Below are 27,487 nucleotides of genomic sequence, written 5' to 3' on the forward strand. Positions count from 1 at the left end.
TACTGAAGTATAACTAAGAATAAAATAAACGCTCGTGACAAATACAATGACAATATGATAAAAAAAAATAAATGATTTAATGAATAAATGAAAGGGGAAGAAGGGCAACTCTTCCTTAAAGAAGAATTATAATTAAGAAGTGTAGAAGACGTGGGGAAAATTAAAACTCACCGCTAGAACACTACAGTAATCATTGCTGCAGTCAAGGTCTACCAGTGAACGCTAAAGTGATGGGTGGAAAGTTCGAGAAACAGGATCCGTATAGTCTCAATGTATCTTCTCTAATGTATTAATTATAAAAGGTAAAAGAGTAACTTTACAATGGGGACACCCAGCAGAAATCACCTTAATCAAGAGATCAGGGGACCTGCCCCCACCCCAGTAATTAGACATAATACTGTGCATCCCCTGAGACAGTGCACTGAGAAGAGCACCTCATCTCTTGATGGTCTCCCCCAAAATCCATAATCTTTACCCAGTCATGAGGAAACACCAGGCAAAACCAGACTGAGAAACAGGCTACAAAACGTGTGACCTGTATGGTTCATGGTGAGGGAAGGCTGAAGAATGGAGGCAGATTGGGGAAGCCTAAGGAGGCAGGACCACTGGATGCGCCATGGAATCCGGAGCGGAGGGGCACGTTTGTGAGAAACCGGTGCTGTCTTCCTAAGGCCCGTAGCTTAGTTAATAGTACTGAGTCAGTGTTACTTTCTTGGTTTTGATCATTTTGCTAATACGGTTACAGAAAATGTTAGCATTAGGGGAAGTGAGGTGAAGGGCATAGGGAGTCCTTACTGTATTGTTCCAACTCTTCTGGAAATCTAAAATTATTGCAGAATTGACAGTTAAATAATACTGAAGTGAATCCAGCATTGCGTGGTGTAAGTTTTATGGTGGAAAACAGAACACGAAATGTCTGAGGGACACAGCAGCCATCCCTGTAGGTGTTAACTTGCAGGCAACGTATGAGGCTGGGCTGGTGTTTCGTTTCCAGCAAGGCCAGGCTGGACCAGAGGAGGCTGCCCAAGTTCCTGTCTTCCTAATGGTTTCTTGAAGTCAGATGATAACGTGGGGTCTTCTATTATCCTCTGTCACTGGGAGGCACTTGTCTGTGTTCGCACAGTGGTTGACACACGTACGCATTCGTCGGTTCAGTGGAGGAATGAATTTGGTTGGCACAGTGAACACTAACCCCTGCATTTGAATAGAAGGTGATGAATCCTGCCCAGCCCTGCCGTTTCCATGTCGCTTCGCTCTTGCTCACCTCTCACATCCTTCAGACGCTGTTAAGCAGAAAGCTGCAGACTGGGGCGCCTGGGTGGCTCAGCGGGTTAAGCCTTTGCCTTCGGCTCAGGTCATGATCTCAGGGTCCTGGGATCGAGCCCCACATGGGGCTGTCTGCTCAGCAGGAAGCCGGCTTCCCTTCCTCTCTCTCTGCCTACTTGTGGTCTCTGTCAAATAAATAAGTAAAAATTTAAAAAAAAAAAAAAAAAAGGGAAGCTGCAGACTGAATAAAGCACATTAGCCAGGTTCCTGTGAAGAAATAAAAAGGCTTTTATTTTTAAGTGGCTTTCCATTGCCACTTGTTAAACCTGACAATTATTAACTTGCTCAAAAATAGTTGCGTATCCCGGTGCCAGGGAAGGACACAAGGTGGTGGCGCACCGGGAGGGCTCTGTCGTCACACTCGCTCTCTAGCCCCGGTCTTCCGTCTTCACCAAGATACTAAATGTCTACCCTCACTTTCTCCTACTGTAAGGAACCCTCATGGGTTTGTTTGTTTTTTTTTTTTTTTTTCGGGATTAAATATCTTTTTTTTTCCAATTTATTTATTTTCAGAAAAACAGTATTCATTTTTTCATCACACCCAGTGCTCCATGCAAGCCGTGCCCTCTATAATACCCACCACCTGGTACCCCAACCTCCCACCCCCCCGCCTCTTCAAACCCCTCAGATTGTTTTTCAGAGTCCATAGTCTCTCATGGTTCACCTCCCCTTCCAATTTACCCAAAAGCACAAAATATATAGCGGTACAAGCTTTTCTCAAGAAACAAGAAAGGTCTCAGGTACACAACCTAACCCTACACCTAAAGGAGCTGGAGAAAGAACAAGAAAGAAACCCTAAGCCCAGCAGGAGAAGAGAAATCATAAAGATCAGAGCAGAAATCAATGAAATAGAAACCAAAAAAACAATAGAACAAATCAACGAAACTAGGAGCTGGTTCTTTGAAAGAATTAATAAAATTGATAAACCCCTGGCCAGACTTATCAAAAAGAAAAGAGAAAGGACCCAAATAAATAAAATCATGAATGAAAGAGGAGAGATCACAACTAACACCCTCATGGGTTTTTAAGAAGAAATCCTCTTTAGAGATCTTAGATCTGCTTCTGGTCCGCAGTAAGCACTTAGGAAAGAGAAGATGACAGCGTAGTCCTTGCAGCAAACCTTTACTCAGCAGCCGCTGTCTACAGCCCTCGTGCTAAGTGCTGGGAGGACAAATGTGTATCATTTCTCCCTTCCCTTCTCTCAAGAAATGCAGTCTGATGGGGGAAATGGATAAGTAAAACAGTACGAAAAATTGCTCTTTTCCTCTCGAGTAGCTTACTCAGTATGTTTCAGTAGCATGCCTAAGTCATTATATAATATCTACTTACAAGTGGACTTGTCTGCGTATTCCCATTCATTGTCAGTAACTCACACTCACAATAATGTGAAAAAGTGTAGATATTGTCCCCATTTTGCAAATGAGGAGATCAAGGCTCTAAGAAGTAACTTGCCCAAGGTCACACATTTGCCCAAGCTCAGCAGACAACCCAGGATTTGACCCAAATCTACCTGACTCCAAAGTCTTCCTTAATCCATACCTTATCGGATTACAAATACAATGCTTAGTTGCTTTGACAAGGTTCTAGAAGACATCTGGGGATGCCTGCGTGGCTCCATCATTTATGTCTCTGACTCTCAGTCTCCGCTTGGGTCTTAATCTCAGGGTCGTGGAGTTCAAGTCCCACATCAGGCTTCACACTGGACATGGATGGAGCCTACTTAGTAGTAATAATAATAATAATGACATCTGCATGTATGCTACTGTAATAGCTCTAGTGAACCTATTGTCTTTTGGCATTTCTTTCAATGTTGCTACTGGCTCAAGTTTTATTTTCTTCAGTTCCCTACAGGAAACAGAAACAAACATCTACTTAGTACCACTCTCCTTATATGTAAACAGGCACTTTCCTTGTCTTGTGTCTTGTGTAAAGCCACAGTTGAGACTGTACCACAGGCACAGCTCTGCTCTCCTAGCTCTTGTTCTCTTCTTGCCTGTGAGGTGCACCAGTGAGAGCCTCTGTGGTAAGGAGGCCAGGCCACCAGGCCCTGTCACTCCTTTGAGATGACACTCTCCACCAGATTCCAGGGAAGGCCAGATTGTAGGAGTTCCACAATGGCCCTTGAGATATTAAAACTTCACAGTGCTATTTGGAGGGTACCCTCAACTTACGTGAGCTAAAACTCACTCTGGGATGATGGTTTAAAGGACAGCAATTATTGGACCTATTTCAGGATCTCCAAACACACATCTTAGAGCTTCTGGTGCTTGTCTGTGTGAGTGAAATTAACATTTTCCTCTTTGAATGTTATTTGAACATCTAGTCCTTGACTCATTTAAGAGTATAGTTTTTCTAGAAAATTAGAAATGCGCATCGATCGGGGCGCCTGGGTGGCTCAGTGGGTTAAGCCGCTGCCTTCGGCTCAGGTCATGATCTCGGGGTCCTGGGATCGAGTCCCGCATCGGGCTCTCTGCTCAGCAGGGAGCCTGCTTCCTCCTCTCTCTCTCTCTCTCTCTCTCTCTCTCTCTCTCTCTCTGCCTGCCTCTCTGCCTACTGTGATCTCTCTCTGTCAAATAAATAAATAAAATCTTTTAAAAAAATAAAAAATAGAGTCGGATCCCAGCAGCAGCTACAGCGGCTCTCATCTCTCCTGACTCTCCTTGCTATCTCCTTTTCGCTTCCGGAAACATGGCCTCCGGCATGGCGGTCTCTGATGGCGTCATCAAAGTGTTCAATGACATGAAGGTGCGCAAGTCCTCGACACCAGAGGAGGTGAAGAAGCGCAAGAAGGTGGTGCTCTTCTGCCTGAGCGAGGACAAGAAGAACATCATCTTGGAGGAGGGCAAGGAGATCCTGGTGGGTGATGTGGGCCAGACTGTAGATGACCCCTACACCACCTTTGTCAAGATGCTGCCAGACAAGGACTGCCGCTATGCCCTCTACGACGCAACCTACGAGACCAAGGAGAGCAAGAAGGAGGACCTGGTGTTTATCTTCTGGGCACCTGAGTCTGCACCCCTCAAGAGCAAAATGATTTATGCCAGCTCCAAGGATGCCATCAAGAAAAAGCTGACGGGGATCAAGCATGAATTACAAGCAAACTGCTACCAGGAGGTCAAGGACCGCTGCACCCTGGCAGAGAAACTGGGGGGCAGTGCCGTCATCTCCCTGGAGGGCAAGCCTTTGTGAGCCCCCTCCAGCCCCCTGCCTGGAGCATCTGGCAGCCCCAGACCCTGCCCATGGGGGTTGCAGGCTGCCCCCTTCCTGCCAGACTGGAGGGGCTGGGGGGAATCCCAGCAGGGGGAGGGCAATCCCTTCACCCCAGTTGCCAAACAGCCCCCCTCACCCCCTGGACCTTCCTCTTCCCTCTATCGCTGACGGTTCTGGCCTTCCCAAACCGCTTTTGATCTTCTGATTCCTCTTGGGTTGAAGCAGACCAAGTTCCCTCCAGGCACCCCAGTTTGGGGGGGGCCTGTATTTTTTTTAACGACACCCCAATTCCCCACCTGTTCCTCTCTTTTCCCATGGTGCCAACTTCTAACCGCAATAGTGACTCCGTGCTTGTCTGTTTAGTTCTGTGTATAAATGGAATGTTGTGGAGGTGACCCCCTCCTTGCACCGCCTGGTTCCCCTCCCCTTTTCCCCTGGTCTTGGCCACCCGTGGAAGCAGGACCAGTAAGGGACCTTCAATTAAAAAAAAAAAAACAACACACACACACACACACACACACAAAATAAAAAAATAATTAAAAAAATAAAAATTAAAAAAAAAAGAAATGCGCATCGATGAGGATATATGGGTTATGACGTCATATAGGTGGTTAGTCGTGGAGGTGGACTTGAGAGGATAAGACCTCTCCGACGGTCCTTTTGTAAGCAGAGTGTAGGACTGAGCTGTGGTCCCGTTATGAAGGGAGAGGCTGTCATTGCCTCCTCCTCCTGGGTGCCAGGGCAGAGCCAGTGTTGTTCCACCAGGTGTAGACGGTGCCTGAGGCTCTTGCCCACACGCACCCTCAGTTGTCTTCTGAACCCTCAGGGTTCTCTGCACTTCTCTGCCCTTCCTGTACACTTCCTCGAAGTATCACCTCCTGCAGGGCAGTAGTTGATAATGATGGCTTTGCCAAAGAGATCGAAACTTGGGTTCGGGGAAGTTAAGCCATTTACGAAGGCGACCTGAAGCTAGAAAAGTGGGAAAACTGCTTCAGTTCCCGGAACTTGAGAGACCGTACTCTGCCGCGAGGCTGTGGTGTTGGGATGGGGACTGCTCTCGCGGTCACTACTGCTTGCCACCAGCGTGCATGTCCGTGAGCTACGAGAATGCTCCGCCTACAGCGTGCCGTGTGCCATAGTCTCAAGGGGTGACTCAAGTGCGGGTCTATGTCACCTCACTGACCCTCACGACAGCTCACCGACTGCAGGTGGTTATTACTTCAGCTTTACACATGGGGACACCAAGGCTCGGAGACTGACACAAAGTCACTTAGCCAGTGAGTCTGGAGCTGGCAGTTTGATCCACTCCTCTTAGAACACTTTTACCTTGTTTTTGGAAGATTGATTCGTTCTAGAGAGAGAGAGAATGTGCACAAGTGGGTAGGGGCAGAGGGAGAGGGGGAGAGAGAGTCTCATGCAGAGCCCGATGCGGGGCCTCATCTCAGGACCCTGAGATCATGACCTGCGCTGAAATCAAGAGTCAGACTCTCAACCAGTTGTGGCACCAGGCGCCCCTTGGGACACCTCTGAAGCTCACTGTCCAGGCGGCACCGGCCACTGGCTGGGAGTAGAGCCCGTTTCCATCACGAAGGCCGTGTTCTCCTGCCAGGAATGTTTACAACAACATAAGATGATACTCGTGTAACTTAAAAAATAGTAGGAATTTGTGTCCTCAATAAGAGTATGAGACTGGGTGAGAGCTTAGCAAAAGGGCACAAGCTTGCATTTCTACCAGAACTCCCTGAAATTTGTCTTCTGGAATTTCCCTGCACAGAGAGGGCATCTGAGCACGGTGTTTCCAGAGTGCTTGCTGTGGGTCAGAGCTGCAGACTCGGTGTGACTAATGTCGTAAAAGGAAGACCATTGACTGTTGCGAGGTGTAATGCCCCTGCAGCCCGTCACTGAGTGAATGAGGGATGCTGGTGAGGGGGGCTGTGGCTGGCGGGCCGGAGAGCGACACCTGGTAACCAGCTGTCCAGACGCGTAGCTGCCCAAATCAGAATGTGTGGGCCAGCACTTAGGGAACTGTTACTCGGTTGCTTTAAAAGGTTTTTATCTTGCTACTCTGGGTAACGGCTGCAAGAGCAGCCAGTCACTCAGTTGTGTTTAGGGAAAGATCTTAAAATTTTACTCATTTGCTTATTCCTTATAGACTACAAAAGATAAAGAGTTCTTGGGGTGCTTGGCTGGCTTGGTAAAGTGTGTGGCTCTTGATCTCAGGGTCATGAGGTCAAACCCCATGTTGGGCATAGAGCTCATGAAAAAAAATTTTTTTTAATTAAAAAAAATGAAGAACTAGGGGCGCCTGGGTGGCTCAGTGGGTTAAAGCCTCTGCCTTCGGCTCAGGTCATGATCCCAGAGTCCTGGGATCAAGCCCCGCATCCAGTCTCTGCTCTGCAGGGAGCATGCTTCCCTTCCTCTCTCTGCCTGCCTCTCTGCCTACCTGTGATCTCTGTCTGTCAAATAAATAAATAAAATCTTAAAAAAAAAAAAAAATGAAGAACTCTTAATCATGGAGTAATTGAAATTCTATAATTTCCTAATTCAAGTTGGTTGTCCACACCAATGGATCTTCTTTCAGCCTTAAAAATACGTGATCTATAAAGTCTTTTACCAACCTCTCACTCATTCTCTTTGAGAAGAAAACTTCATTTATTTATATATTCATTCAACAAATACCTATGAAATACTTGATATTTTCTAGTCATTGTGCTCAGAGCCAGGGACACGGCCCAAGGTAGATGCCTTAGCAGGTGCTGCTGTCGATACAGCATCTTGTAAAATTTATTACAAGATATGCAGTGTGATTGAGAATATAGTTGAAAGTAACATTTATTTCCATCCCAATAGATTTCGGTTTTGGAAATTTCTTTAAAAGTGGCGAACTGCTGGCAACCTGGTGTGGCAGCCCCCCTTACGCAGCCCCGGAGGTCTTTGAAGGGCAGCAGTACGAGGGACCGCAGCTGGATATCTGGGTACCTCTTTGCTTTGCTGTGTTAAATGCGTCTAAATAACTGGAACTCGGGCCCATCTTTGAAGCTCTTGGTACCTAACACATAGGTAGCATTTCTCTGTCCACTGGACTGTAATTAGAGCATTTTGAATGGGGTTCTGGGAAGAACTGCTTGGGACAGAGGTTATTACTTTAATACCAGCAATAATTTAAAGTTAAGTAGTCATCAAAATGATTAAATTCAGATCTTTGAAAATATTTATTATAGGATATTTTATTGCAATAGAGTGTTAGTTTTGCTTTGTTTTGTTTTGAAATTCTGAGAAAATAGTAAATCGAAATGGGAATTTTTCAGCCCATACGATTTTAAGGGCCCTGGGGATGTTGAGGGAAACAGAGTGTTTAAAGTCCTCAGTGGAAAAGTGACTGCGTTGTTTTTCTTCCCTAGAGCATGGGAGTTGTTCTTTACGTCCTTGTCTGTGGAGCTCTGCCTTTTGATGGACCAACTCTTCCAATTTTGAGGCAGAGAGTTTTAGAAGGAAGATTCCGGATTCCGTATTTCATGTCAGAAGGTAACCTGTTTCTTATTACACTTGTTCTTTACAGGATTTGTGCTCCAAATGAAATGCCTCAGCGAAGGCTTTCCTTGTTCTAAGAGTTTGGGTGCCAAACAAAGTGACTGAGTCACTTGAGAAGCTATAGAAATAAGCAGTCCCCTCCGTGTATTTGAGAGAAGCTGTAGCCTTCCTACTTGTAACTGAAAACGGAAAGCTTTCCAGGTTAAGAACGGCAAGTCTTCACATGTATTCTGGGTCTATAAATGTCCCCGGTTTATTTTAGACTTAGAGAAGCACCGTGTAGATAGGTTCACAACCATTTTACTCTAAGCATGAAATAGATTTTCCTGTATCCTTTGGTGAGAAGCTGCAAAATTAGGGGTTTTTTTCGATTAAATTAAAAACTGGCAAAGCTGTCGGATCAAGAAGCACCGGCCCATCTTGGATTAGCTTGTTCCGTGCAGCCTTGGGTTTTGGTTGTCATCCTTAACCCTTTCATTCCTAATGACGGTAGAAATACAGCTCTCTGGTAGTTGGGAGTGTAGACGTTAGAGCCAGGCTGCCTGGTTTTGATCCCCAGTTCACACTACGGGCAGTCTGCCCTTGACGAGTTCGTCCCCTCTCAGTGCTTCCGAGTCCTCTGTCTGCAGCATGGGAAAAGCAGCGCTCCCTGGTTCCGGCGCTGTGAGGCCGAACGGAGGTACTCTGTGTCCAGCACCTTGCATGGTGCCTGGCACATCGCAGAGGGTATGAGGCTCACTTCTGTGGGGTGGTAGAGGGCATGGTGTCTGCCCCGACAATAAGTTGGTGCCCGAGTCCCAGGCGTGCAGTTTTTGTGATATAATCAGAAGTAACTAATGCTTCGTGTGCGTTTCTCTCAGCTGCGCTGACCGGAGAAGAGCAGCAGGCCGCGGGAGGGCGGCCTCACACACACAGCCCCACAGAGGTGCAGCAGCCTCACAAGGGTCCGGGGCTCCGTGGGCGCTCCTTGTAGCGGGAGGCTGGCTTTTGTTTTCGGCTGAACCTAAGGCTATGTCTAGATCTTTTCACTCGAGAAATTTGATAGAAAGTTTCATTTAGCACCAAACTGGACAGACCTACACCCTCCTGATTTATCTTCTTTCTTTCTTTCTTTCTTAAGATTTTACCCATTTATTTGACAGAGATCACAACTAGGCAGAGAGACAGGCAGAGAGAGGAGTAAGCAGGCCCCCCGCTGAGCAGAGAGCCCAATGTGGGGCTCAATCCCAGGTCCCTGGGATCATGACCCCAGCCGAAGGCAGAGGCTTAACCCACTGAGCCACCCAGGCGCTCCCCCGCTCCTGATTTTCTGAAGTACTCATTCACAGTGGTGGTTACTTTTCTGTCAGCATTCACCGTGGGAACCTGACCGCTACAGCTGGCTTTCATGTGTTCCTTTATTCGTTTGACCTTCTGCTTTCCAGTGGGCACTGTGGAGGACACAGAGATTAATGCCATTGTGCAGAGTCACATGAGTCAAGCCAGTACCCGGAAGTGCAAGGTGATTTACCTTTCATAACATTGTGTTTTCGTAGATTGTGAGCACCTTATTCGAAGGATGCTGGTGCTGGACCCGTCCAAACGGCTAACGATAGCTCAAATCAAGGAGCATAAATGGATGCTCGTAGAAGTTCCTGTACAGAGACCTGTTCTCTATCCACAAGGGCAAGAAAATGAGCCATCCATTGGGGAGTTTAATGAACAGGTTCTGCGACTGATGCACAGCCTCGGAATAGATCAGCAGAAAACTATCGAGGTACAGTGACCAGATATTCGACTGACGGTCTGTTGGCACAGCCACCCCCGCACCTGGGCGTACTGTTCAGTCTTCCCTGAGGATGTCAGTCAGACTCTAATTCATGTGTGCTTTTTTATTCAGTATATAAATTCCTCCCTTTGCCCCATCTGCCAGAAAAATTCAGGAAGTGGAGTTTATATGGGATTGGGGAAAGACAAAGACAGAAGCTTATCAAAGTAGACAATTTCTTTTAAGATGAAGCATGAAGTTTTTTATCCAGGGCGTGAGCTAGTGTATATGGATCATAGACGTACAGCTCGGGAACAAGGCTGAGGGCTGACCGGGAAGCAGGGAGAGCCCACATCCTGTTTAGGAAAGCCAGAGGCCGAGCAGGCAGAAACAGGTGGATTCCAGAATCCGAATACTCCGGGTCATAGAAAGGAGAGGGGTGTGAGCCTGGGAAGTTCCCCCTCACTTTTATTTCTGTCCGTTAAGTAGTTAATGTATTCCCAGGAGAAACACATTCATTACCTCCGCAGCAGTGCTTTCACGGAGCATAACGCGAAAGAATACAAAATGCCTCTTGTGAACTTAAAGTGCTCCAAGCCGTGCTGCGGCGATGAAGCCAGGCTGGCTCCCCTGCTCAGCTTGTCCCGCGCTCAGTGGCCTTTCTGTCCCCGCCACGAAGCAGATCTAGGGCGCAGCTGGGAGGGCAGCCTACGGGCCCTGCTTCCTGCCTGGCGTGCTCCGCACCTGGGGCGCCCTGCGGACGCTTCGGTGGGATTAGAAGCCAGGGAGCAGCTGCTGGGACCCTGGGAAAGCTGGCCAGGGATGTGAAAAATTGGAAAGCAACTTTATTTTCAAGGCTTCAGGAGGGTGGGACCACAAAAACAAGAGGAAAAAATTACCTAAGAACAGAGACACGGTGTCTCTCCATCCAGCCTCCCAGTGTTACTCTCCAGCCCAAAAGAATCACCAGAAATTTCCCCAAAGACTTGAATCATTCACTGCAGAGTTTGCAACAGTTGGGACTTGTGTTGAAGTTAGGGAATTCGAGCTTGTGGGCCCGGGTTGTAAGCGATCGTACTCCGTAGTCACAGCTCGGGGATGGGACCATGTGGCAGCCCCGGGAACTTGTGACCCGAGACAGCAGTGGCATTTTTCCTGCACGCAGAAAAGCAAGTAGAGCCTGTTACTGTGAAAGGGCTAGTCACTTAGAGGCCTCAGCCTTCGTGTAGTCAGTTCTGGAAACTCAGAACTGTCTGTCTTCCTCCTGAATTCTGGAACAGCATTCATTCTAGACACACTTCGTTCACTACTCTGTCTTCAGGAACACATGATTTCTCCTGCTTTTTCAGAAAGCTGTAGCTCACCACGCTGGTCCTTACGCTTCTCCGCCTTCGGCACTTGTTTTCTCTTTCAGTCTTTGCAGAACAAGAGCTACAACCACTTTGCTGCCATTTATTACTTGTTGGTGGAGCGCCTGAAATCACACCGGAGCAGTTTTCCCGTGGAGCAGAGACTCGACGCCCGCCAGCGGCGGCCCAGCACCGTGGCTGAACAGACTGTTGCCAAGGTAACACCGCATTAGCCTGTGGTCTCATCTTGCAGGTGCCTGTTCCCAGGTTTGACACGTTCTCCATCTTGTCGTACAACGAAGGGTTAGGATCTCATCTACAAGCGGTTCTTCTGTAAGGTTTCTGCCCGTCACTTCCCAGATCCTCAAATGTTTTAGCATCTTCCTATTTCTTTTCTTTTTTAAGATTTTATTTCTCTATTCTACAGAGAGAGAGACAGAGCACGAGCATGAGCAGGGGGCAGAGGAGGCAGAGGGAGAGGAAGAGGCAGACTCCCCACTGAGCAGGGAGCCCAATGTGGGGCTCGATTCCGAGATCCTGAAATCATGACCTTAACCAACTGAGCCACCCAGGTGTCCCTGCATCTTCCTTTTTCTAAGGATTAATCTTATTTCAAACAGTTTTTTTTTCCTTTAGAAAAAGAGTTTTCTCATCTTTAATCATTGACTGATGGTGGGAATCAATATAACTAGCCTGTACACTCGATTCCACTTAACAAATTTTTACTGAGATTTAGCCTATGCAAGCTTCTGTTCTTAGGCATGATAGGGGATGGGCTGCATAAAACCCGGACATGGCCCTCAGAGACATGACAGTGTAAAAGCAAAGTAAGACATCATCATAAATAACCACCATTCCAAATAGAGAAAGGTAAATGTGGGAGAACCACCATGGGCAAGGGGGAGGGCGACACATCTGCCTAGCAAAGGCTTTGTGGGAGAGTTGGCATTTCCAACGGAGCTCAGATCTTCAGGGATGTGTAGGCCTCTGCTGGGGAGAGGCAGGAGTTGAAGGCATTGTGCGTAGGCAGCAGAAGCACTCAGTGGGCAGGCGTAGGAAGCTGACCTGAAGCGCACAGGGAAACGAAGAAGTTGGCATGGGGAGTTGAAGCTGTGCCATGAAGGGCTTCGGATGCCAAGGGAGGGAGTTGACGTACAATTCAGGAAATACCGCAGAACGACTGGAGACGGATATGATACAGTCATACCCAGGCTTTACGCGGACTCCTCTGTGACATCAGGACAAGGAAGAGAAGAACGTGGGGGAAAGCAGTGAGGAGATTGGGCTAACGCGGTGCCGGCGGGTGCAGAATGGAGGGGTGAGTGCAGGGTCGCCTCGGGCGCACTCCGGATGGACCCAGCGGTGGCTGGTGGAGGCAGCGCAACTCGCTGCTCAATGCAAGTGCTCCGGAGCCAGCCCCGAGTCAGCCCTTGCCTGCTGCCTGACCTTCGGGAAGTTCCTTCAGGCCTTTCTGTGCCTCAGTTTCCCAAACTATAAAATGGGGAAAGTTGAAGAACGTTCTAATGTTTGAATTAGTTGATAACTGTGCAACACTTAGAATGTGCCCACACGTGTCAGTTCTATAAAGTAAGATGGAAACGTTGGGGAGGAAGGGACAGCAGTGACTTAGAGATGACTCTGTTCCCGGGCCCGAGGCTGGGAGAGTCAGTGGCGGTGCTGACTTGGTTGCTTGAAGCGAAGAATAGATCTGGATCTCAGGACGGGGGGCGGAGGCCGAAGGGAGTCGGGAAATCATCTATGTAGAGGTTGAGAAGAGGCATGTGGTTCATTCGTACAGTCCATTAGGAATTCCCCCACTTTTGTGAGTGCTTACTTTGTGTCAAGGGCAAGGAAGAGCAGAGAAGTTCTGACTTTTTGTATTTTGTGTTTGGCAGTTTTATAAAATTTATGGGTGTTACTAGAATTTTGCATTGGCTTCTACAGAACATGGGCCGGGGGGGGGGGGAACCAAAGGATTAACATCTTGATTTTAGTAGGCAAATGGTATACACTGTTACACACACTTTAATGTATGAAACAATGTGAATATTGACACTAACGTGAGCAACACATGGAGAAAGTTCCAGGTCTTTGGATTAGAGTGTCTCGGAACAGTTGGAGTCTTTCAGTGATCAATCATATTGCTTTCAAGAGAGGAGGGGATAAAATGAGAACTCCTCGGTTGGGTTAGTGAAAGTGAGATGCAGTGGTACCCCTTCCCTTTGGAAAACAGTGCCAGGCAGGACAAGAAGCAAGAAAGCCCCCAGTGCTCACGGGCTTTCCCTCCCAGTTGTCTTTATTCTTGTTCATATTACGCAAGCAGGGATATGGGGTTACATAAATGATCGACCCTGGGCTCGTGCACATTACTGCACATGATTGCCTTTCTTCTCTAAGCGGGAAGCAGATTCCCTAGGAGAGCTCAAATTATGTGAAATTCGGCTGAGAGTTCAGAGGTATAACACGTCTTCCTGTGTTTGATCATCTGTTTTATTACCAACCACCACATGAATTCTTCTCCTGTTATGTATTGACCTAAGTTGTCATAGAAAGCTCCTTACTGGGACTTAAAAATGTGTCTCATTCAAGTAGAGTCTTCAGGTCCCTTCGCAGACTTGTCTAGAGCACCTCTGGGTGCTCGGGAGCAGCCCTGGGACTGGAGAAGGCGCCCCTCCCCGGTGAGAGTCCACACTTGGGTGTGGTTGAACCTGTGGAGAAATGGATTTCTCTCCGCTTCAAGCTGAGTAGCACCTTCTCGCTTTAGTTCTTTGTTCTGCTGTTGGCTTGAACAGTGCAAAGCCCGCATTAGTTGGTAGAGCTGTAGGAAATTGGGGAAGCAACGTGATCCCGTGCAAAGATCACATGAGCTGTGGAATCACGCAGACCTTGGGTTCCAAACTGAGCTGAGCGACTGGCCGGCCAGCCTCTGTTGCTCAGTGTCCTTAAATATAAAAGGGAAATAGCAATGCCCCCTTCATGAGTTTGCTACAGAGATAAAATCTGGCAACTTACTGCTGGAGCTCAGCTCAGCAGATGGAGCGCTTCTGTGCCGGGCTCCGTCTCCCTGCCGCTGCCGCGTCCGTTTTCCGGGACGGATGGTACAGTGAGAAAGAACCATTATTACTACCGAGAAGACGGTGAGAGCCCTGTCTCCGAATGATTCCGAGTACTTCTGTTTGCCATATGCTATGTAAGAAGTGTTACCTCTAGTTGACTGCAGACAACTGTTTAGAAGAAATACGTGTTGTGCCCGCTCTCACGAACCCCAGCTGCTAGCCCTTCCACCGCCGGTTTCTATGGCTGCAGGCAGACCGGGGTGAGCGGTCATCCCAGCTGCTCTGGAACCACTGACCAGAGCCTGCCCTCTACAGCTGTAAGAAAAAGCATTGTGTGGTTGGCCCCAAGGTACCTCAGCCTTGGGGATGGTGCTTTAACCTTAAAAGGTTATTTTCCCACAGTTATGGACACTGGAAGTCCAAGGTCAAGGTGCCAGCAAGATGAACTTCTGGTGAGAACTCTCAGCTGCCTACTCAGTGTTCCCTCACACAGCCTTTCCTCTGCACGTGCAGAGAGAGAGATGTCTGGTGTCTCACCCCATCTTAGCGGAACACTAGTCCTGTCAGATTGGGAGCCCACCCTTAGGACTTCGTATTTCCTTATTACCTCCTGAAAGGCTCTCTGTCCAAATGCAGTTGCACTGAGGGTTAGGGCTTTAACACACAGATGGGAGGGGCGTGGCAACACACAATTCTGTCCCTAACCAGCACATTCCTATTGGAGCAGTAAAGATTTTCCCATGGGAGAAAACAGTATTTTCTTCGTAACGGTTATTCTAAAAAATGCAAAATCAGAAGACAAATGCAGAATCAGATTCAAGACAATAAATGCATGGTCTAAAAAGTCATTACAATTAATTAAAGGACTCACACCCAGGTCTGTGGAGGAGAGAAGCTACAATCATACCAATATCGTTCCTTTTTGTTTGAATTTAAAACTCACCACCGTATGTCCCTTCAAGTGATTATAGCAGGGGAAAAATAGGCCATTCCTCTGTCTTTTAGACACTAGTATAGTCCTTCAGATGTTTGGCAGTGTCCATTGTGTGGACGTGAGCATGGTCTATTGCCACTCTTGAAGAAACTAGTGAGGTCAGCTTCCTTGGGATGTTAATCGTCCATCTGTGCATTAAAATGACATACTCTCTAGTCCACGCTCCAGTGCAGAGCAGGCCATTTGAATATTTTCATCCTACCTTGTTCCAGAAAGACTCCTTTAATCCCTTCAGTGATTGCAAGAATCCAAAACAAAACAACAACAAAAAACCCACCTATCATTCTGTTTCCTCTGAAATGGTTGTCACCATAAAATGTGTCCCTCCTCTCACCATAGCAGGCTCACAGTAAGTTGTTGCTGTAGCCCAGGTTGGACATGAAATTGTCCAGGAAAATGTGTTACGCTTGGTCTGGCATAGCATGACCCTGCCATTTAAAAGTCACAGCTGATAGAGGGCAGAAATGGAGAAGGAACAGCACACCCTAGTTATCACGTTAGTACCTCATTTCCAGTGCAACATCTTTAAATAATGCTTTGCCCTAATAATTTAAATTATTTTGCACACAAGCAGCAGCCCAATAAATTTGGGAACCAGAAATTAAAGTTCAGCTCTATCCTTTGATTGAAAGCTGATGATAAGGGTAAGAAGAACACACGAAATATACTTTATTGGAAACTTTACATTCTACATTATGACATGAGGACTTAAAAAATTAATGACTTAAAATTAAATGACTAACACTTGAAAGGAAAAAGGAGTTGTTTAGCCTCAAAAGTGGCCCAGGAAATAAGAGTGAAGAATGATGATGTAAGAAAAGCCTTTTCTTTATCATGCTCAGTGTTGTTCACAGTGTACTTTTTTTTTCTGATTTTACCATCCATATGATACAACACTTGGCTATTGCTACTTTATTCCTTGTCTCACACAGCACATCTAATGATGTTAATGTTGGACTGCACCAAACATAAGGTATATTCTAAATTTATTCAAAGTATATTCAAATAGAAGGTACATTTCTAACGCACCTCCCATTGTCGAAAACCATCCACCCAAAATCTTAACGGAGAACCGTTAGACAATAACTGAGAACAGAATTTTGCATTTGCAGACTAATCCCTGTGATCTTTTCACGACTTTAGAAGGAAGAAGAAGGGCAGAATTAACATGACTAAGTGAACGACCTTTCATGTTACCTTTTGCAATCCTAACGTCACTGTGAAATAGGTATTGTGCCCTTTTCTGGGTAGAGAAAATGGGACTCGGAGAGGTTAGGTAGTTCACACAGTTCGGGATGGAGCCAGGACTCAGACCCAGGTCTCTGGAGGAGAGAAGCTACAGTCATACCAATATCATAGCAATATCATTCCTTTTTGTTTGAATTTAAAACTCACCACCCTATGTCCCTTTATTAGAGCAGGGAAAAAATAGGCCATTCCTCTGTCTTTTAGACACTAGTATGTTCCCTCAGATGTTGGACAGTGTCCATTAAGTTCAAAAGACATCTAATAAATTATTCTATTAGCTCTGAAGAGATGGGAGGGAAGGATTATTCAGTAATTTCATCTTTAAAATCAATCTTTGCCCCCAAAAAACATCAAATCCTTTCCAGTTGTCCTCAAGAAAGATTCTGTTATATGGTTTTTTAAATTATATTTTTAGGGGCGCCTGGGTGGCTCAGTGGGTTAAAGCCTCTGCCTTCGGCTCAGGTCATGGTCCCAAGGTCCTGGGATCGAGCCCCACGTTGGGCTCTCTGCTCCGCACGGAGCCTCCTTCCTCCCCTCTCTCTGCCTGCCTCTCTGCCTACTTGTGATCTCTCTCTCTGTCAAATAAATAAATAAAATCTTTTTAAGAATTATATTTTTAAAGATTGATTGATTTGACACTGAGAGGGAGTGGGAGTGGAGGAAGAGGCAGACTCCCCGCTTAGCGCAGAGCCTGACTTAAGGCTCGACCCCACGACCCCAAGATCATGACCTAAGCCAAAACCGATAGTCAGATGCTCCAACCACCTGAGCCACCCAGGCACACCTTTATGATTTTTTAAAAGAAGAGTTTGGAATTTTTGTTTACTTAGCATTGTTAACAAATGAGACGTGAAAATGGGCTTAAAACCATCTGGAGCTTTCTCTAGTAGGTTCACTTCAGAAACACAAGTTGCTCGGCAATAAGCATCTCGTTTTCCGCTGGGCCAACAGGCTATGTTCGTTTTCTGCACCTCCTTGGAAGGAGGATACCCCCGTCACCTCCAAGAAACTGCCACTTCTCTGCCACTTCATTTCTTCCTCTGCACACATACCCTTGTCAGGAAATACACACCATCTCCCCCCACCAGAAAAACAGAGTGCAGTACATTTTGTGTTCCAGGTGAGAGAGAGAGAGAGAGTGTGTGTGTGTCTGTCTGTCTATATGTGTGCGCACCCCTGATTCCATTCTGTGCTCTGAGGCATGGAAACTTTTCTATTCTTTATATCTTTCCACAGTGATATATTTAAGAATATGGACAATATATGTTTGTTGAACAGCATTCTTAGGTTCTTTGCAGAAACCAACTTTCTTGTCTGTGTGAAGGTTAGGCACCTCCTTGCGGAACAGGAAGGAACAGACTGCCTCACATGGGTACCTGTACCACACATATATTTTATCAAATTTTTTTCTGAGGTTCCAACAAATAACGGCTTATTCTTTAGTTTACCAGGAAGAGTTATTTTACTCCAACAATTTTGTATTTTTTTATGGAAAGTAGTAATGTTTCCAAACTGTTATTGCCATATTTTCAGGCACAGACGGTGGGGCTGCCGGTGACCGTGCACTCACCCAGCGTGCGGCTGATGCGGTCCGCCCTCCTCCCACAGGCGTCAAACGTGGAGGCCTTTTCATTCCCAGCGTCCGGCTGCCAGGCGGAAGCAGCATTTATGGAAGAAGAGTGTGTCGACACGCCAAAGGTATGGACGTGTTTGAAAGACTCTGAGCTTGCTGGTTGGCCGGGCCCTCGCTTTGGTCCACGAGTATTGTACTTTGGCTTTGTTGACCTTTGTCATTTCCTTAAGTCACTCAGCAGTTTTGTTTTTGTGCAGAAGACCTGAGAAAAACATCCAGGCCAAACCTGGCTCTCCTCATCCTCTTATCGTTGTGGCTGTTGCATAACTCTTTAGACCTTCTATGTACTTTCCAAAATCCTTCTTTCCCTTTCCTTAACCAGTCCCTTCCCTCTTCAGGTTTCTAGATCCCTCTTAGGTGTGGGATTAAAAAAAATTGTTATTCTGAAAACAAAAGTAATTTTTGTGCAGAGTTGGGCTTTGTATGTTATCATTGCCTCTTATCTGCGCGCGGGCTGCAGCTACAAAGTGATGGGCCGTCTTGTTTGGTTCAATTTAATTTTAAGGTTTTATTTATTTATTAGAGAGAGAGAGAGAGAAAGCACAAGCAGGAGGAGGGCAGAGGGAGAAGCAGGGACCCTGGGATCATGACCTGAGCTGACGGCAGACCCTTAACCAACTGAGCCACCCAGGCGCCCCTGTTCAGTGTTTTGTTTGTTTTCGTCCTTTTGAGTATATGTGATGGAGATAAGTTTATCCTCGTATCCTGCGTGAAGTTGGCTTATAGCACATAGATGCTGATAGCTTCTCTCACGTATGGGGTGCTTATTCATCCATGTTTTATCTACTTAGCCTCAAGCAGTGTCCAGAGGCTTGTGTTAATGGGCAGACCTCGGAGTGTGTTCAGAGTAGACTCTGTTCTCCACCGGTTGTGAACTTGGGTGGGGTGACTGCTTCGAACCTCTGTGTTCTGTAAAACAAGAATACCCAACTCTGTGAGCCTCTCGGGAGGGTCGAGATCGTGTGTGTGAGATTCTCGGCGTATTGTAAACACTCATTATTGGCTTCCTGTCTTTTTAGCTTCTTTAGGTGATGAGAGGATAATTCAGACATGAGTTTTGCCTCCAAGGTGACAGTCTAGCGGAGGAGACATGAGAACTACAGCACGGGGCCAGGCGATGACTAAATTGACAAATATCATCAGTCCCTTAAAGAAATGTGAATCCAAGTGCAACAAGCCTGGGAGGAAGCAGGGGAAGATGCCCTCAGCTGGTCTGATCAGGAAGGTGTGGGTTAACCGTCAGAGCTGGGAATTGAGGGGTGCGCAGAATAGGGGCAGACGGCGTTTTGGTGAAAGGGAAAGTCTGAGCAAGCAGATGTCAGGGAAACTTAAGTCCGTCCAAAAGCAGTAGCCCCGTGTGTGTGAGGAAGAGGGGAGATGGAGGGGGTTGGGTGAAGTACAGACGAGCAGCTCTGCTTTGAACTGCAAGCCCGAGAGCCCAGCTTTTCCTCTGGGCTGCCGTCCGCGGCAGGAGGACGCGTGCCAGGGTTGTCAAGAGAAGGTTTCTCAGGGACTTCTTCAGCGTAGGAGGAAACAAGTGAAGGTTTTTGGTCAAGGAAGCCACCAAATGCATGTTGTGCTTCAGAAATTAGCTGGAAGGTCCATAGCCTGCGTTGGATGGGGACAGGGGCAGTGGCGGCTTCGAGTAGTGTGCCCAGCGGGGAGACAACGAGGGCCTGCACTAGGCTCGCGCTTGGGAACCTGCAGGGGAGGGAGGGGGCGGTGTGAGATTGTGCGGCCAAACGGATCAACTGTTGGGTCCAGAGAAACAAAGTCCGAACTCATACCAGTATGTCTGGAGGTCGAGCTGATTCACACGTTAGGTAATGTGTTTAGCTAAACCATAGTCAAGGCAGCTTGAGGCCAGTCTGCACTGTCACGTGTCAGGCTGAGTTGGTGACGGTGAGTTCATGTCCATGTCCCCGAGGACGAGGCCATTTCCCGTGGACAGTCTATTTTCTCTGCCTGCGGTTGCCTAGACGATGTTCAGTCACCTCATTGACTTTCACATTCTCACCTAGAAATTAAGCTATAAATTGGGACAACATAATTCATTTATTTTTAAGATCTAATTCCGTTGAAAAAATTAAAATGCATTCTGCTGTAAGCTTATCTGTGAGGGCATCAGGCATGAAATACAGATTGGGCACTGTCTGCTGTATTATATAGGGCAAGCTATTTTTAAAGCTTGTGATTGTTACCGTAACTAGGAAACAGACAGGAAATGAATGATTTTGTGAAAGATAAAGGCAGGAGCTAGATGCAGTATTTGCATTTGTAGGAACGGCAGTAACGCGCTGGATGCGGCCACCTACAAGGGCAGGGCTCCGCGGGCCCTAGGCCAGGCCATTCACATCCACTGGTCTTAGCTGTGGACTTGATGTCGGGAAAAATGCTGATACCTCTTCTCGCCCTAGGACCTCCCTTTGGGGGCCCGTCAATAAATGCACAGGCACGGAGCTGCAGGGCCATAGCTCTTGTGGTTCACAGGGCCTCACTCGCATTTACTGGGACACCCACTTCTGTCTTCTGCAAGATGCTTCCTAAATGAATGTATTGTTCGTTCATTTCTACCCCCAGTTGGTGACAGGTATTGGCATCACAGAGATTTTACCTCTCCTTTTCTCGCGGAAGCCTTAAAATCATCAGTAAAATCCCTTAGGGAGTCGGCCTTGAAACATTGGTTTGGGGCTCCTCCAAAAACTACCACCTTTCTGAGACCACTACCCAACTCTGAGCCGAACTGAGACCCCCCCACCCCGTGACAGACCATGTTGGGGGGGCAGGTGCACAAACCCTCCAGAGGCAGCCTTTCTCTTTTAAGGGTTTCTTTGAGGGTAACCAGCTTCTTTCCAGTTTTATTGAGAAGTAATTGGCATGCATCATTGTGTACATTCAGAGTGTACAGTCTGATGGTTTGATCACATGTACCACAGCCGCAGGTTCAGCTAACATCCATCTTCTCGCATAGATTTAATAAAGAGAGAAGAAAAAAAATTCCTTTTGATGAGAACTCTTAGGATTTATTGTCTTACAACTGACCTGTGTGTTGTACGCAACATCAGCTGTAGTCATCGTGGCGCACGTCACGTCTCTGGCGCTTACTTACCACCCGAGGCTTGTGCCTCACCTTCCTGCAGTGCCCCCTCCCTCGGCCTCTGGTGCCCACACGACTGCTCTGTTTCTGTGAGCATGCTGCCGCTCTTCTGGTTTTTTCAATTCCACATCTAAGTGACATCATAGAGTACTGTCTTGCCCTGACTGACTTCACCAACCATAATGCCTTCCAGATCTGTTGTTGCAAATGGTAAGATTTCCTTGGTTTTTCGTGGCTGAGTAATATTCCTGTTGTGTACAAATAGCACAACTTGTAGATCTGTTCATCTGTTTGTGGACACTTACGTTGTTTCCATGTCTTGGCTTTGGCAGCCCTGATACCTTCCTGAGTTAATGTCTTCATTTTCTTTGGATATAGGAAGAACGCCATTTATACACACACACACACACACACACACACATCTTAATCACTTTTAACATTGTATTAGAAATTATAATAAAAGGATTTCCCAGGCTCTTTCATAGCTGGGTAACTGAGCTGGGAAAATAAACGTGTTCCAGGTCTGTTTCCTCTAAAATAAGAGTAGGTCTGAAAAGGATGTATCCCTAAGGCTTTGTAAAAGGGAGACAATTAACACTTTTACTTCTGAATCTGAATTTTTTAATATATAATTGAAAAAATAAAACCAGTCAGAATCACACATGGAAAATTCAGAGGGATAAAGGAAAAATTATTCATAATCCCACTACCCAAATATAAGCATAATTCGAAACGTTCCTAAGAGAGGATTATAGATGGGTGGGTAGGTGAGTGTAGAGTAGCTCACTCAGTAGGTGGACTTGTTTAAACAAAATTATGCTATATTCTTTTTTTTTATTTTTTTTAAGATTTTATTTATATATTTGACAGAGATCACAAGTAGGCAGAGAAGCAGGCAGAGGGAGAGGGGGAAGCAGGCTCCCCACTAAGCAGAGAACCCAATGTGGGGCTCAATCTCAGGACCTGAGCCAAAGGCAGAGAGGCTTAACCCACTGAGCCACCCAGGCACTCCAAAATTATATTATATTCTATGTAATTTTGTATGTTGCATTTATATAATGTAACACCATGCGCCTTTTTCCAGATAATGAAATCGGAAAGTGTTAGTAGAGCCTAATACATTGTATTAGATAAATCCATATTTAATTACTATATTTGGCCATCAGGTACTTTAAATTTTTTTGGCATCCTTAAATGTGCCTCAGGTAAATGTCCTTGTGTTTAAATCTTTGTGCCTCTGATTAATTCCTCAGGATAAATTTCTAGAATTGGGACTCTCCGGTTCTTTCTTTCTCACCTGGTTATCTGTTTATTTTCATTTTCCTCAAGATGGTAAAAAATGCTTTAAAAGAATATGGGGTAATTTTATTCTCCTGCCTTTAAAATTGTTACTGTTGTAAAGCATTCTTTTTGGTCAGGAAATAAGAGTAAGGGATACGGTATTTTAGTTAATCTTCTCAACAGCCACTGTACATGTGAGAGAACCTGAGCTTTACAGACACTCAACAGTCTGCGGGGAAAGTGTGGCGCTGAGGCTCGGCCCGCACCACCTCAGGACGCGCCCAGCCTGCCGGGCGCTGAGGATGCACGGGAAGGAAGACACGCTCAGCCCCCAGGTTCACTGGCTGATCCCGGGCCCTGGTCTGCTGTCTTTGTCAGCTCAGGTCACCGTAGCACAATACCACAGGCTGGGGGACTAAGCCGCAGAAATCTCTTTCCTCACAGTTCTGGAAGCTAAAAATTGAAGATTGAAATGAAGGTTGTGACCAATTTTATTTGTGGTGAGGACACTTTTCCTGCCTTGTAGAGGAGGACTGCCTTCTCTCTCCCTCCTCCCCTGGCATCTGCTCTCTGCTCACGTGGGAGCTTCCTGGTATCTTTTCTTCTAAGGACACTGATGCTACCAGGGCAGGGCTCTGGCCTTGTCATCCTGGTTTAACTGCTGCCCCTTGGAGGCTGCTTCTCCAGATACAGTCACCCTGGGGACTGGGGTTTCCATATACGAATTTGGTGGTAGAGGAGGTGGGGTGAGGGATGGGGTCAAGACACGAGTATTTGATCCTTAACAGTCTGCCAGTCTTCTGTGCTAGAATCTTGTATTTCATGGTGGACTCCGGTGTTAATCAGATCATGGCAGAGTTTCTCAGCGTCTGATTTCTGCATGTGTATTGTCTGTTGAATTGAGGTCTCTTACTGGGAGTGATCGATCGAGGGGCCCCTGGGTGGCTCATTTGGTTGAGCGTAAACTCCTGATTTCAGCTCAGGTCATGCTCTCAGGGTCCTGAGATCAAGCTCGGTGTTGAGCTCCATGCTCCGCGAGGAGTCTGCTTGGGATTCTCTCTCCCTCTCTCTGCCCCGCCACCCCCACCCCACGCTCACACACTCTTAAAAAAGTGATCATTTGAGCTTTAAAGACAAAAACATTGTGTTGTAAAATGTCCATTTCACCCATGGGTCTTGAGGCCCTGTAATTTACAGTCAGCCTAGAGTATGTCCTAGAGTCTCACTGCTAGTATCTTAGGTCACATAGGTGGATCAGCCCAGTATCAGTCACGAAATCCTAGGGCTGAATTTGTTCTATCAAGACCCTGGACAAATTGGCAGTCAAGGGTGGTGTGACTGTCACCTGTTTCAGGAAATGAACTTACAGCTGATGGTGTTCACACCTATTAACTATGTATGAGTGAGGGCCCCCCACGGTGCTTTCTGATTTAATCATCATCAAACAGCATCTGAAAAACCAAAACCAGATCATTGTTTCCCAGAATGAAAATGAATTGAGCAAATGTTTTTAAATGAAAGACATCATTCCCTGTTGTAGTCTAGAGGAAGGAGCTAATTTATACGCAGAGAATTTAAGAAAAGAATGTAAATTTAGGGGGACTGCAAGGTCCTCTGAGTGCTCCAAAAAAGAGGACTATCCTCTATTAGGAAAAAATAACCTGGTTGCAAGGCCATGCCATGAGAAATAGCTGGTACAAGTCTAACAGGCCACAGAAGTGGAACGACGCGGAGCGCCGGGGGCTCAGGCCGTTATGCATGTGCCTTCGACTCAGGTCATGATCCCAGGGTCCTGGGATGGAGCCCTGCATAGGACTTCCTGCTCAGCGGGGAGCCTGCCTCTCCCTCTGCCCCTCCCCCTGCTTGTGCTCTCTGGCTCTCTTGCTCTCAAATAACATCTTCTTTAAAAAAAAAAAAAAAAGTGTAAAGATGCTTAGTGGATACTTACTCAATACCAGTCTTTTTCTCTGTTGCTTTACTCATTTCTAAATCCTCCTTGGTGCTTCTCAGAAAACTGTTAGTAGAGAGTTAAGGAACCTATAGGTACAAATCGAAGTTCCCCAAGAGCCATTCTTTCCTACAGCTACTGAGTGTCCAGACAGGGGACACCTACCTAGGGGACGGCCAACGGGAGCCTGAAAGTCACTGGCCAGATTTCAAAGTTTTTGTTTCTGGTGCCAGGTGGGAAGGTCAGTCTTCATGTAGAAAGAAGGCGTTGGCCACGCTTCCTGTTAAATGGGCACTTGTCGCTTTAAAACCCTGTCATGCATGAGCCACCTTATGCAAGTAGTGGCTGCAGCCGCAGGAGTTTTTCTGGACTAGCCATCGCCTCCCCCAAGCAGACAAAGCTCTGAGTCACCCACAGTCTCCCTCTCCAAATAAAGGGCCTCGCAGTGCCTTCAGATTGGTTGCCATAAGAGGCAAGTTTGTCCTGTGTCTGGCACTGGGGTGTCCCACGTCACCTCTCACATCCATGAGCTTCTGGTGCTTCTGAAAGAAGCAGTAGCTCTACTCGGCGCACGGCAGGTGAGAGCAGCACTGAGAACCCATGTCCTGCTTCTGGCTGGCCCCGGGCAACTATTCCCGGGAGAAAACGGATTGATTTCCGGGGCGGGGACAGCTTCGGTCATGAAGTAAAGAACTGCCTCGTCGCTGGGGCTCTTGGCACCCAGACCTCGCGGCCACAGCTCCCCTTTGTCCGCCGGCTCTGCCCACGTGAGGTGGTTGGGTTGGCAGCCGCAGAGGAGGGCAGAGTTCCCGCTCGCCCGGGAGCTGCGCTAGCTCACCCCGTGGGGTAGGAGCTGTGGATACCGCGTGTGTTGCTGGAGGAGGGAGAGTTCAGTGTACTGGTGCTCATTAACCTCTGCTGGAATTTTGGGGCTGTGAGTCATTTGTTATTCTATAATGGAAGACTTTGGCTCTTTGCCATTTCAGTTTTTTTCTTCACTCCTTTTTGTGGTATCCGTCTATCTTTAAAGATTTCTTTTTCCATTCCCCAGGCAGAGAGAACCAATTAAAGACTAAATCAAATGGGCAGGTACTTAAATTATGAACATAAAAGTATGTCTAGAACCTTCCAGAATGTTTTGTGGTGGAAAATTAGAAGAATGCTAGTGGCTACTCTTTCTTCTTAGCCATGCAGGTTTTTAAATTTTTTTATCTCCTCCTCCCCCTCATTGTTTCCCTTATTTAAAAATAATAATCATAATAACTGGTAGGCCTCAAGCTAATATATCCCTATACATCTGGAAACCACTAAAAAAAATTGTTTATTATAATAATGATGACTCAGAGAAACGTGGGAGGCAGTGCCAGTTTGGGTCATAAAGGGCCCCTGTCTCTGAGAGCTGCAGCTGACTTGTCTTAACGCCCAATCTACATGTTGTCATCAGTAACAAATACGTACATTTTTAACATTTTACTTAATTTCTAGTTCACCACAAGTCTTGACATTTTTTCCTGTGTGGGTTTTTTTAACGTCTCAGCGGAGCAGCCACTGATGATTTCCTCTCACCGTGACATTCAGGTAAACGGCTGTCTGCTGGACCCCGTGCCGCCCGTGCTGGTGAGGAAGGGGTGCCAGTCGTTGCCTAGCAACATGATGGAGACCTCCATCGATGAGGGGCTGGAGACAGAGGGAGAGGCTGAGGAAGACCCCAGCCAGGCCTTTGATGCGTTCCAGTCCACACGCAGTGGGCAGAGGCGGCACACTCTGTCAGAAGTCACCAATCAGATGCTCGTGGTGCCTGGTTCAGGTAGGGAACCCTGGAGCCCTGGACTGCATCTGCACAACACACACTCCTGCCCTAGTCTCCAAGAAACAGGACACCCCTGCTTAGAATGCCGCCTACGTCTTACGCCTTCCCGGCCCACGTTCGGAGGCTCTAGGCTCAGGTCTGCTCAGCGGCCACTGAAGAGGATAACGAGGCATCCCTGGGCTGGCTCCCCCAGCTGCCGAGACCATCAGAGTGCCCTGCGATCCTGCAAGGACTCTGGCTGAGATCTTAAGGGCACAGGTTTGGGGGGTTTACCCCACAGAACATACCCGAAGCTGATTAAATGGACATGTAAAAAGTTTCTGGAAAGGTGTTTTGGTGGGAGGACTGGAGATTACGGATGCCGTAGCTTTGCAGACTCAGACCGGTTCTGTCCTGTATCCCATGCGCAGAGGAGCTGCTGTCTGCTGTTGGTCTGACCTTTTGGTCTGTTTTCGTTTTGTTCTTTTCTCTTAAAGGGAAAATTTTCTCCATGAGTGACAACCCCTCCCTTGACAGTGTGGACTCAGAGTATGATATGGGGTCTGTTCAGAGGGACCTGAACTTTCTGGAGGACAACCCTTCCCTTAAGGACATCATGTTAGCCAATCCGCCCTCCCCACGCCTGACGTCTCCCTTCATCAGCCTGAGACCTGCCAACCCAGCCATGCAGGCTTTGAGCTCCCAGAAGCGAGAGGCCCACAACAGGTCGCCAGTGAGCTTCAGAGAGGGCCGCAGGGCGTCGGATACCTCCCTCACCCAAGGTGACCAGCCACTCTCTCGGGACTCCTAACACTTGAGGGGGGGTTGTGGCCATGTTGGTTTCACGCCTCTGGTCACTGGAAGACCTTAGTGCATTTAAATTGTTTGGTCATTGTTCTCTGCTTCAGGAATTGTGGCATTTAGACAACATCTTCAGAATCTGGCCAGAACCAAAGGAATCCTAGAACTGAACAAAGTGCAGCTGCTCTATGAACAGCTCGGACCAGAGGCAGACCCGGACCTGGCACCTGCTGCCCCTCAGCTCCAGGACCTTGCCGCCAGCTGCCCCCAGGTGCGTGCTCCCTTCCATGGGGGCTCTGTGAGTGTGAGGCATGGCCTCGTCCCGAAGGGAGTGTCCTGTCACTTTGAGGACCGACTGGAATCCCAGAGCACACAGGTCATTTTGGAGCACTCACAGCCTGAAAGCTTTCCTTGTCGTTGCCACGGACAGGTTAGACCTGTCCACACTGGTCCCTGGTGATTAGTACCATGAGGAGG

At 47.2% G+C, this 27,487-nt stretch overlaps 2 protein-coding genes across 3 annotated transcripts in view; both read left to right on the forward strand.

The window, feature by feature from the left end:
• SIK2 (salt inducible kinase 2) overlaps positions 1-27,487 on the forward strand; it is a 132,706-nt gene that overhangs the window by 99,959 nt on the left and 5,260 nt on the right. For both annotated transcript variants that reach the window (XM_044257790.1, XM_044257791.1), the window contains exons 5-12: positions 7,387-7,511; positions 7,938-8,061; positions 9,603-9,823; positions 11,229-11,381; positions 17,995-18,159; positions 25,999-26,227; positions 26,707-26,991; positions 27,118-27,281. In XM_044257790.1, coding sequence (XP_044113725.1) covers positions 7,387-7,511; positions 7,938-8,061; positions 9,603-9,823; positions 11,229-11,381; positions 17,995-18,159; positions 25,999-26,227; positions 26,707-26,991; positions 27,118-27,281 — 1,466 coding nt within the window. The remainder of the gene's footprint in view (positions 1-7,386; positions 7,512-7,937; positions 8,062-9,602; positions 9,824-11,228; positions 11,382-17,994; positions 18,160-25,998; positions 26,228-26,706; positions 26,992-27,117; positions 27,282-27,487) is intronic.
• Positions 3,933-5,044, forward strand: LOC122912266 (cofilin-1). The gene has a single exon (XM_044257795.1). It carries the CDS (start codon positions 4,015-4,017, stop codon positions 4,513-4,515), a length of 501 nt encoding a protein of 166 aa, XP_044113730.1. The 5' UTR covers positions 3,933-4,014; the 3' UTR covers positions 4,516-5,044.

This window comes from Neovison vison, chromosome 7, assembly GCF_020171115.1.
Source record: "Neovison vison isolate M4711 chromosome 7, ASM_NN_V1, whole genome shotgun sequence".
NCBI lineage: Eukaryota > Metazoa > Chordata > Mammalia > Carnivora > Mustelidae > Neogale > Neogale vison.